We start from the raw sequence: 12,323 nt of genomic DNA, 5'->3' as shown, positions 1-12,323 counted from the left end.
CAATTGTGATTAGGAAACCTGTAACTTGTCGTGGCAGGTTTCTGTTTTGTTTTGGAAATAGAATACAAGTTGTTACCTTCTCAAAAAAAAAAAAAAAATCGAACCGAAACCGATAACCCGAACCAAAAAAAAGCTATTGGTTTATCACTAATGAGTTATTAGTTTAGCGGTTTTGATAACGGTTTTAAATTTTTTGTTATCGGGTTATCGGTTCTTAACAGTTTGAGGTGTTTTCTTTAATGGGTTAACCGATAACCCGATAGTGAATTAAATAATTATATTTATACTATTTTGTATATAAAGTCCTTGACTTAGAGTTTGGTTTCCTACTTTTATTTTTGGTTGTCTCAAACTCTTGGTTATTCTACAATATAAAAGTGTTTGCTTTTGAGCAAGATGTAACTTATGAACTTGTGTGCATGGTTCATTTTGTTTGTCACCTTGTTTCTAAGTGATTTTCAATGATTATTTTTATGTCAAATCTTAACGGTTAAACCGATAACAATCAATAACCAATAAGTCAATATATTAATGGTTCTATAACGGTTTAACATCTCTACAAACCGATAACCAATAAGTCAAACCTATTCAAAACCGAACCGAACCGACCGATACGCAGCCCTAGGCTTGGTAGTGACTAGTGACTATCATAGTATTAGTTGTACCCTTGTAGTTATGGCCATATGTGGTTTATTGTGTTGCGATTATCACACTATTTTCTTGTTGTTATGGTTCTTTTCTTGTAGATTTTACACTGCTTTTCTTATTAATTTCTATGATTTTGCATTGTCTTTCGGAAACAACCTTTCTACCTCCACGTGGTAGTGGTGAGGTATGCGTACACTCTACCCTCCCCAGACCCCACCTAGTGGGATTTCACTGGGTATGTTGTTGTTGTAAGATTTGACTTATTCTGGTTTTAAATGAATAAATATCAAAAAATAATAGAACTAAACCTACATGTCGAGAGAATACGTAATAAAAGGTGCATGAGAGTACATAATGCATAGAGATGAAATAGAAGGAGATCTATAATTTCATTATGGAGAAGGATTTGCCTATTAATATCTCATTATGCATGTGGAGGGCATGGAAGTTCAATTTACCTATTGATGATGTGGACAGAAACCATAGCACACTTATTTCTAACATCACACTTATTGCTTCAGGAGTACTGCTTGCAAGCATTTCAAATATGAGAGTTGAAGGATTCTTACTAACAATTCATTTTGCTTAGTTTGTACATTTTTCAGTTTTTTTTTAAAGCTTAGCATCACGTTATTCCATTGTTTTCCATGTTATAACTAAGGATGGAAGTAGCCTATTTACTTTTGGCCAGTTCTTATTTCATCCATGATGTAAGGGATAGCTTTGATTTTGAATGATAAAATTAGTCACTAGGCACTCAGCCTATTGGTATATTAGCTTTATGAAATAGCAAAATATTACTGTATAGAACATAATTACTCCAAAGTAACTTCATCAAATATAAAAAAAATTCAAAAATTCGTTCAACAAGAATACCCAAATAAAATCATCGTTGCTACTAAAAATGACTACTAATTAGCACTCACTTGATCTTCATTGTTACAATAGTGTGATGATCTTCTTGACCCAATAGTTGACGGAGTGACACTTCCTACATCCGGTACGTGCCATAAAGAGAAAAGAAAAAAATGAGACAATCAATAAGTACCATACCTCAAGAAGAATATATGACACATCCACAGCTAAAAACATTAGTAAAACAGCCAGAATAAGTATACAGAAAAGGCAAATAGTCTCATTGACATTATCTTCTTCTACTTCAATTGTAGTCCAAGAACCATAGCAAAAATACAAGTGAACCATGGAAAATTTTATTTATCTCAAGTAAACCCTTCCTATTTGCCAATCTTTCTTTCATTTCTTAATAACCATGGAGTCCAGCCAGCTTGCGCACCTCAACTAATTTCACAGTTTATGGTTACCTCCCACCAGCACAAGCACCACCAGGTAAGTGGCTTTTTCCTCGGCTAGGATTTGAACCTAAGACCTCATAGTTCACAATCCATTTCATTGACCTCTAGACCATACCTTTGAGTGCATGTAAATCTTTCTTTTTAACTGAAAGTGCCTAGGAAAACCAGCAATAACATACTGTTTTGTTTTTTAGATGACGCAGATCATGTTTAAACCTCAATATACATCATAAGTTCATATCATTATTTTGTAATGATCAAGAAATCTGTCTATGCCCAATCCTTGGGACCAACCACATACTTTGAAACTTGGAGATTATGGACTCGCCTCTCTACCATAAAAGTTCATATCATAATAGGACCTAATACTTGTTCTGATCCTAGAGTAGAACAACTAAAAGCTAGAATGTTGCTGATGTTCATATGATGCATTTAACGGATAGATATTTGTGCTTAATATGGTATTGTAATCAAAATTTAATGTGGCTAGCAAGGAGATCTCTAGTGCAAGGGCTGAACTTGTACAATGCAGTAAAGAGAATGAAGAGAATTATTTATCTTACAGACCCTATTAAAATCTCATTCTGCATGAGGAGATAGGTTCAGAAGATATCCAGTTATCTTAACTTCGGCAAACAAGTCACAATTCAACAATCAACATTGACCATTCACAAAAACATTATTTTACAAAAATATTTACAATCCAACGTCAAAGCGATGTCCAATCATTTTGACTACATGACTTGATAACCACGTGCAATGCACATGCCGAGAGACTAGTGTGTATATATACAACCTTATAATCATCATTTAACTCACCAAATCCAAAACCATATATGAAACTGTTGGTATTCTTCAACCTAGGTCTAGAATCAGGCAATTTCTTATACTTATAATGGTTGGGTTCCATAAAAACAATTATTTTGCCCCATTGTCAAGACAAATCAATCCATTGACATAACCCAGAATCTCTAAAGATTTGTTAACAACAGACCCACAAAGTAAATACCTAACAGAACAACCCAAAAGATTGTTCTTTTAACAACTCAACATAAGCTTATGGTGGCTGTAGTCCTCGTTTTTACCTAATAAGCTAAGATGGGTCTTAATAAATTGTTGACCACAGATTAAAGCAAGACAAAATGTTGAAACACACCTGAGCTGCAGCAGGGATTTCACCAGTAACTCTTCAAGATTATTGCATTGAAGTTGATAAAAATTGAGAATGGATTGTGGGTTTCATCCATTTTGGGTGTTGATTTGCTTTGTCTCTCTTGGATTCCATTTTTGGGTTGGAAAAATTTGCACTCTTTGAAGATGATTTTGCCATGAAAGAGGTAAGTGAAAGGTTTTTGTTTATTTGTGAATTATTCCATTTGGGGGTTGATGAGAGGTTTTTTTTAAATCTTATTAATGTATTGGAATTTTAACAAAAATTAAAACATTAGATTAAAAAAAAAATTACTTGTTTTAAGATTAGTTTAGTTGCGCGCAAATAGGCTCAAATATATGATATTTTAAAAAAAAAATAGAAAAAACACATTGCATATAAAAATAAGACTCTATATTACTAAATATAGAAAATGAAATTCGTATTTACAACACATAGTAAAAATTTATAAAATATAATATATTTGGAATATGTGGTGTGTCATCTTTATGGCTAAAATGTAGGAATATTATTTTGAAATCAATTTTCATCGATTACTCATTTAATTTCATCATTTTCTCTTATTTTAAAATCTTTTTTTTCATACAAATCAATCAAAATCTCTCTTTTCACACAAATCTAGTGAATGTATCTCCAAAATTGTAGCATCATATGTTTCTCTAAATTAATTCATCATTAAAGTGAAGTGTATCAACATATAGGTTTCAAGTTTTCTTAAAAAAAAAGATCATGGATTATATGATGAAAATGTAGATGAAAAATCTAATTGTTTTTAATCAATTTACTTTTTTCATTCATAGTAGAAGATTTTCATTATGCATTGTATCAAGTTTTGTTTCAATTGTTGATTTATTCGACTCAAATTTTATATAATTATATGCATATTTCATACAATTTTATATAGTTTATACACGAACTTGTGAGACCTCTTCTCTTTTGATATACTTGTGTGTTGTGTGTTAAGCTTCACTTTCATGTCACCCTCATGTTTTATATCATTGAATTTTACTCCAAATATTATGTTTTGGTTCTGTTCAACCTCAACCATTTAGATGACTTTAGGATCTGTCTCCAAACCTCTAGCTTAGAGTTAATTCCACCGTGAATCTCGTCATCCACCTTGAATGCCATATCTATGAATCCATCACCAAGACAAATAAAATGTGATCCCATCACAATCGAAAAATGCTTTAAGTTTCCTCTTAATATCGTTATTTGACTCCCTCGTACATGTTATTTTATCACCTTAGTATATGTCATTTGTACATCTTTAACCTTCAAGCATCTCCATATAACCTTCATGGAACTTTGTTGTATATGCCTTTTGAGGAGATTTTATGAAGTTGTTTGAAGGTTAAAAGTATACATATGACATGCACTAAGGCGATCAAAAACATGTACATATAGCTAAGACTCGAATAATGTCCATGAAAGACACTCGAAAGTCTAATGTGCTTAAATTTAAATAACACAACGATCAAAATCGAAATAAAACAAAGCGTATTGCCCCCAAAAATTAAATTTGAGATTCTAAAAATATTTACTATTTGAAAAAGGAAAAAAAAAAACTTGAAGTAGATATAATGCCACATCATCATCATCCAATTTTTCTCAAACATTTGGCGCTTTGCTTCTCCTCTCCCCTGTATCTGCACTACAGCCTCTTGTTCTCCTCCAATTCCAAATCCTACCGAAAATGGTGAAAACAGTAGCAGCCATGGGAGGAGCTGGAGGAACTCTTTTCTGTTCTCAGAGTTTTGCCGTCTTCAATAACACTCAAATTCATGCCCAAATTCGACCTTCATTACCTCTTACATTGCCACCACTTGTGCACAAATTGACTAGTTTCAGTAATCAAGATTCAATTTTGGCGAAAACCCAGTATCGTCTTCGACTTAAGGTTGTTACTAAAGCTGCTGATTCGTCTCAGCCGACGTCTGCTATAACTTCCTCCGACAAGGCTATTGTTCCCGATGAAGAGTTTTCACTTGCTAAGGTACTTTTATTTTGATTTAATTTCTTTCATTGAAGAGAATTGGAAAGAAATTGGTTCATTTGTAGAGGAATGATTATGGGGTCATTTGCATATTTGCCCAAATAGCTTTTTTTTGTTGGATATAAGTTTATATTTTCGCATCATAATATCCACAAGTTATGCCCTACGTTCTTAAAGAACTAATGTCCGCCTAGCTAGGCGTAAGTTCAATTTATAAGAGAAAAAATAAAGACCAATGGTTATTATGAGTTTAAGTTCTATGGGCTTACCTATCAAATGAAAGCCCTTTTGAGTCTAGTTTGTAATGCTGCAAACTGTTCGTCAATCTGACCTCTGTACGGGAAGTTATGGCCATTGATGATGCCCTAACTTATTTGGAATTGAGACATAGTTATTGTTGTTATTGTAATTTCTGCAAATCAAATTAATTTATGAGGCTCTTTCTTGAATAATTTTATATTTGGCACAATAATACTCCATCTTTTTCGATGTATCTAACACTTACTATAATGAGAGGTTCCAAAATGTTTGATACTATTCCTACTAATAATGTTTTATTCAACTTTCAATGATTCAGTCTTCAAATATTAAGTTCTGTCAATGTTTTCTCTATCAAACTAATAGTAACTAGTTTGGTGGTAATATTTTAAAATCTGAAACTCAATGCAGTAGTACATGTCATATAAAATGAAATGGAGGGAGTATAGTAAGTGCAAAGAAAACATTATAGAGGAATATGTCAGTGAGTAGGAGAATAGGTAGTTAGATATTTAGTGCAAAAGAACTAGTCACTGGATTTCGAGTGAGAAAAGTAAAACTTTACTTTTGCATTCAAATAAGATGAGTTTTGAACTGCACCCAAGGGTGTAGCCTAGTGGTTCATAAAGTGGGTTGAGCACCATGAGGTCTCAAGTTCTAATCCCACCAGAAATAAAACACTAGATGATGTCTTCCCATTTGTTCTATCCTTGGCAGCCAGTCCTGTAACCATACCGGACACCATGGTTATCGGAAAAGATGATTTTTGACCTTGACTGATAATATATATTTGAACTGTAGTCTTTTCAGTTCCTTTACGTTACATCATTTATGTATGTTTATGGAGATTTTCGTTGCACTAATGTGAACTATTTTCTTCTTTTCATTATGTGTTTTTCCTTACTATAATGCACAACTTAGAGTTTAAAACCCATCTAACTTGGACTTTTCTTTGCTTTTACATCAAGAAAGATTGCATTTTTATCCTATATCAATTTATTTGGGTCCTACAATACTGGAATTTTCTTGATCTAGTGAGAAATTTGACCATCAATGTTCTCAAATCTACTGGTCATGAAGGAATTATCAATTGTTCTCTGAACTTGCTCTAATGTGCAGGTTTCTTTTGGTGTTATTGGACTTGGTCTTGGTGTTTCACTTCTCTCGTGAGTATAATTAATTCATCATACTTTATAATATTGACTTTCTGTTGTCTAAATTGACAAAGAAATACTTCAATTAAGGGCTCTAATTTTGTACATTCGTATATAGGCTTTCATATTTGTCCTGTCCTTTTGATTCTTCTGAGCCCCACACTTCTTTTTTTTCTCTCCCCTTTTAGTTTCATAGCAAACAAAAGAGATTATTGGAGGTCACATTTCCTTTCTTGCTTTCTCAGTTTTAAAAAAAATATATAAATTCCTTTCTTGCTCTCTCATTTTTGACACATTTAATTTGACCTTAAGTCTACCTTGACTCTTCTGTTGTTCATTACACTCGACAGGTATGGTTTTGGGGCATATTTTAACATCCTTCCAGGTTCCGAGTGGTCTGCAATTATGTTGACATATGGTTTCCCACTTGCAATAATTGGCATGGCTCTTAAGGTGATCTTAGCTCTCCTCTTCTTGACCAACTTGCTTGTATGAAGTTAATAAGGCATAGGATCTCAGTAATGAATTATTGGATCCATGTTTCGAAGTATGTTCTGTCTAGTGTTGTTTAATTCACTGAAGCAAATATTTCTGCTGTCATGCATGAACATGTGGACACACCTTTAATCCGCCACCTTGATGATCCTGGTGGGGAGATCAGTTTCATTGGATAACTTACTCCCTTTTACTTTTCAGTATGCAGAGCTCAAACCTGTGCCATGCGTGACGTATGCAGATGCTGAACTACTAAGGGAAAAATGTGCCACTCCAGTCCTTAAGCAGGTATGTTCTTCTGAAACCCTCCTGTCACCTTGATGCCTTTCCTAAAGCACGTTAATGCATACCAAGAAGCGCTAACTGTTTTGGGAAGGGGTGTATTTTAGCATTCAGCCAAAAGTTTGTGATAGGCAAAAGTCAAAGATAATAGTCCCTTCTGAAGTTAAAAATCCCCCTTTCCTTTTCCAGCAGCCCAAAAATAGTTTTTAACATCCTGTAAAATACTATTTATCAAACCTTAGGCTACACCATGATTTCTGAAGTCCACCTTACTGCTGTTAATAAAAATTATTTCTTGTCCACCTTTACTCCTCCTAATAGGCTAATACAATTTTTGTCCTCTTTTCTATTACCAAAAGGCCAAAGTAACAGTGGTCTTTTATGTTCCCTGAACTAACACTAAATGCTACTCTTTCCATCCCAATTTATGTGACACTGTTTGACTTGACACAAAGTTTAAGAAAGAAAGGAAAACTTTTGAAGTTTGTGGTCGAAAACATTCCTTGACCATTTGTGTGGCTATAAATCATTTCATTAAGGGTAAAAGGAGAAATTTTAAATTAAGTTGTTTCTATTATAGTAATGGGACATTCTTTTTGGGACAAACTAAAAAGGAAAGTGTGCCACATAAATTGGGATATGGGGAGTATATATGTGCTATTCTTATCTTGATGACTATGAACCACAAACTTAGACATTCATTTTAATATACTGTGAGTAGCTTGTTGCTAGGTTAAGTCAAACTGCTACAATTCCTGATACGGTTCTTCTACTAAGATAAAATGAAGACAAAACACAATTGTTTCCTACTATTGATGATTTTCTACTAATACTTCCTTTTGATTGTACTCCCAGATTTCATTTTAGTTATTTCATATTCAGGATGGATCATTCTTCAGTTTACTGACTAACTAGTAATAGGATTTTCTTTCTATAAGGTCAGGAGCGATGTGATAAGATACCGTTATGGGGATGAGCAGCATTTGGATGAGGCATTGAAGCGTATTTTCCAATTTGGACTGGTAATTTCCCTTATCGTTGTGTTTAGAAACTGATTATAATAAGAAGCAAACACTGATGAATTTCTGGTGAAAATATAACAAATAAACATGATATGTCCCCCTTTTTAATTACTTGAGTTTTTGAATGAGGTGAGCTTCAGAACTCAATGGATAATACTCCTAGCAAAAAGAAGTCTTTAAGTTGACATTGTATCTCCACCGCAAAACTCATCATTCTCATGGGCTTCGCCTATAGGGGAAAATTATGCATGCACCATGGTAAATGTTATAATTAAATATGTTTTGCATTCTAATAGTTGTTTACATAACTAAGCAGTTTTCATCATAGGTTGAGCAGCGAAGCTATTTTTATTTTAGCAAGAACGGATACCCTGTTCTTTATATATTTTTCATTTCTAAGAATCTGCTAAATCCAGAAACTGCAGCAACATGCTTTCTCCTTTCGAAAGATTCTTTAGCAACTTTTTTCCATATGGTGGAAGTGATTGATTTGGGTCTCTAAGAAGCCTTCTCGCAATTTTAAGCTTAAATTGTTAGCAGGCAAATACACACTCGTGCAAGTTCATTAATTAATAAAACTTGGAGAAAAGATGACACTAGGTTGTGATCAATTTTCAGGAATGTTGTTCAGATGGGTTAAAGATTGACTCAATACCTATAAAATGAGTAAATTCATGAAAAGTTCATCCTCAAACTTCGTCGCATGATCCTCTTCATTTTTCGTTCGTTGGTTCAATGAGTTTTGTCTTCCATGTAGCAGCTTCATATCAGCCTCACATATTGCCAGATTTATGCCCCAATTCTGACAGTGATGTACTTTTTTAGTGGAATAGACACAAAATAGCTTTGGCAACAAGAACAAAATCAGTTTATCTAAAACTTGTAACATGTGTTCAAAATATTCAATATGTTGACTGTCGGTCTTAAACATCAAGTCTATCTCTTGATAAAAATTTCTGACTTCTCCTTTTCTTCTCTCTTTTTCGTTGCAGGGTGGAGGAATACCACGTAGAAGTGCTCCAATCTTACAAAATATTCGAGAAGAAGTATGCTCCTTGAACTTGATTATGTTTCTAATCAGTGATTTGCTTCCTCTTATGAAATGATATGCTGAGTAGTTCTTTTATCCAATGTTACTCGGACCCTCCAAAAATGTTGTCGTTCCCGTGTCAAATCCTTCAAAAATACATAGCTTTCGGAGGATCCGACACACACCTGGCAGTATTTTTGAAGAGTGTGAGCGACATAGCTTTTGTCCCAAGTTAGACTTTAAATTTCTAAATTTAATAAATTATCCTCCCACCTAAATTATATATGAAGTCTCGGTGGATCCTACCATTCCACTATTTGGATCTTGACAGTTATATTCAGTTGTACCTTTTTATAACCGAGAAATCTCCAAGGACCAACCGGTCCACAGTTTGATACTCAGTGCACTCCTTTACCTTTTTCCACGTAAATACTGCGCTTTTGTCAATGGCAGCCTTCAAACTCCTCATGTGCACCTAATCCACACGTCACTGTTCTTATTCGGCTTTCACTAAAAAATTTGTGGATTTTCATCACTGTCCTGAAAGGATATCACATAACCAAAACTTCAATAATTCTGTTGTTTGCAAATAGCCTTATGCTTATTGAGTATCGTCATTTGTCAAGCTTATTTTCATTTTCTTCTGATTTTTATTTCAGCTGCTGATTTCATTTGGTAATTTCTATGTTTCAGGTGACTGAGGATGGTAAATACTGTCTAGTGCTGGTCTTTGAGGCAAAAGCTCTGCAGTTATCAGATTTCGAAAAAAGACAGGTAAAACAACGATACTGTAAATACATCCATCTCATCCATATAGCTTCACAACTAATATTCTAATCCGCTTAATTCTTGATAGGCAAAATTTACGTCTTTCTTTGGACCTGGAATATCGTCTGAAATTGGTTAGTTCTAAACATTGTTGACCTTATTTATGTGACTTTGAAATCAGACTTGTTTGGACTAATCTTCGTAACGTTGTGCTTGCAGTAAAGGGAGAGAATGATCTGTATGAAGTACGGCTAATTTCCAACACAACATTGTAGATTGTGAAAATATCTTGTGACTCCTGGGTATATAGAGATGGTCCACTGTGCCACATGAATATATTGATAATTTTTTCAGTCTGCACTGTACATTGTTGAACCCATAGGAAAATAATATAGAATGATGGAAATTATAATCCCACATGGTAGTAACTTGTATGAGACCTGCTCTTATTTACCTGTACAATTGTAATTTTTGAAAATGTGGTTGATATAATATACTAGTAATATTCAGAAATTGCTTGCAATAGTTTGCTTACTATTCAAGAATTGATGGAAGTTTGTAAATGCTACAAGTTATCAATTTCATTTGGAACAATTTTGTTGGCCTGCATAGTTTGTAATGCCATCTTGTGAGCCTTATGGCTCCATTAGGGTAAGAAGTGTATATTTTACTTGATATACAAGCCTTTTGTTGACAATTTGATGCATTAGCTATATGCCTCGAGCCAAAGTTCGAAGACCAAATGCTACAACAATGAGGTAACTATATTCGCAGGAAACTCGAACGATTTTGAGCAAGAAGGTATGATACTTGTACTTAAAACTGACACAATTGATGAGTCAGTGTGAGCTTATTCATGCGGTTATGCCCTTCTTGAATAGGAAACCCTTAAATGAAAAAAGATGGCCAAGATTGCAGCATGTTCATCGATATGCAAAGTGATCATTCTTAAAACAGTGGTGTCAAGTAGGGGTGTACATAGGTCGGTTTGGTTTGGGTTTTCATTAAAAAAAACCTAAACCAGTTATGTCGGTTTATTAAATCTAAAAACCAAATCAAACGATGCAAAGTCGGTTTTTTTGGTTTCGGTTTTAGTCGGTTCTTTCGGATTTTTTTCTATTTTTTGGTTTTTTACAACTATACGATGTTTGAAAATGTGATCAAATATATTTTCACTTACCTGTGTGATAAGCTAAACTTAAGAAATGTTAAATGAATAGAAGTTTTCGTTAAAACAGTAAAATTCACATGAGTACAAAATATATTTTTTGAAATATCAACGTTCATTATGTTAAATTAATAAGATTAAAGAATACAGTCAAACTGAATACAAAACGAAATATTTACAAAGTAAATTGTTAACTTCGAATTTGAAAAACTATAACAATATAGGGTGTGTTTGGTATGAAGGAAAATGTTTTCCATGGAAAATGTTTTCCTAGAAAATGTTTTCCTGGAAAACAAGTTGATTTTTTACTTCTTTTCTCATGTTTGGTTGGTGAGTAGAAAATATTTTCCGGAAAAGATTTTTAGTGGTTGATTTATGAATGATTTTTTTTTTTTGAGAAATATCTTTTATTTTTACTAGGATAGAAAATAATTTTTGAAATTGAAAATATTTTTTAAAAACAAAGTTAATTTTTTTTTTTTTGGGGGGGGGGGGGCTGGTAGGGGGTGGGTAGGTGGGGGGTCGAGGGTAGGGGTGAAAAAATGAAATTTTGAAATTGAAAATATTTTTTAAAAACAAACTTAATTTTTTTTTTTTTGGGGGGTGGGGGGCTGGTAGGGGTGTGGGTGGGTGGCGGGTCGAGGGTAGGGGTGAAAAAATGAAATTTTGAAATTGAAAAATATTTTTAAAAACAAACTTCAATTTTTTTTTTGGGGTGGGGGCTGGTAGGGGGGCTGGGTAGGAGGTGGGTGGGGGGGGGTCAAGGGTAGGGTGAAAAAATAAAAATTTGAAGTTGAAAATATTTTTTAAAAACAAACTTAAATTATTTTTTTTGGGAGGGGGGGGGGGGGCTTGTAGGAGTGGGGTGGGTGGGGGCTGGGTAGGAGGTGCGTGGGGGGGGGGGGGTCAAGGTAGGGTGAAAAATGAAATTTTGAAATTGAAAATATTTTTTAAAAACAAACTTGAATTATTTTTTTTTGGGGTAGGGTTGGCAAGTAGGGGGTGGGTGGGTTGGAGG

The 12,323-nt window shown here is 33.9% G+C and overlaps 1 protein-coding gene across 1 annotated transcript; it reads left to right on the top strand.

The window, feature by feature from the left end:
- Nucleotides 1-4,752: 4,752 nt before the first annotated feature.
- LOC125810288 (uncharacterized) lies at nt 4,753-10,482 on the top strand. The gene is made up of 9 exons (XM_049489796.1): nt 4,753-5,128; nt 6,506-6,552; nt 6,891-6,993; nt 7,237-7,323; nt 8,256-8,339; nt 9,332-9,385; nt 10,063-10,143; nt 10,226-10,271; nt 10,357-10,482. The coding sequence occupies exons 1-9, from the start codon at nt 4,829-4,831 to the stop codon at nt 10,410-10,412; spliced, it is 858 nt and encodes a 285-aa protein (XP_049345753.1). The 5' UTR covers nt 4,753-4,828; the 3' UTR covers nt 10,413-10,482.
- The last annotated feature ends 1,841 nt before the right edge of the window (nt 10,483-12,323 follow it).

Source organism: Solanum verrucosum, unplaced genomic scaffold, assembly GCF_900185275.1.
Source record: "Solanum verrucosum unplaced genomic scaffold, falcon-dt-bn FXZP01000038.1, whole genome shotgun sequence".
NCBI classification, from domain to species: Eukaryota; Viridiplantae; Streptophyta; class Magnoliopsida; order Solanales; family Solanaceae; genus Solanum; species Solanum verrucosum.
The sequence above is the reverse complement of the archived record's forward strand: the minus strand, read 5'-3'. Positions and strand labels throughout refer to the sequence as shown.

Excerpts from the sequence above, each read along its gene's own strand:
- LOC125810288 (XM_049489796.1), top strand. The coding sequence starts at position 4,829 with ATGGTGAAAACAGTAGCAGCCATGGGAGGAGCTGGAGGAACTCTTTTC. Across the intron at positions 7,324-8,255 it reads CCACTCCAGTCCTTAAGCAG|GTCAGGAGCGATGTGATAAG; the intron begins GTATGTTCTTCT and ends TCTTTCTATAAG. Across the intron at positions 10,272-10,356 it reads TGGAATATCGTCTGAAATTG|TAAAGGGAGAGAATGATCTG; the intron begins GTTAGTTCTAAA and ends TTGTGCTTGCAG.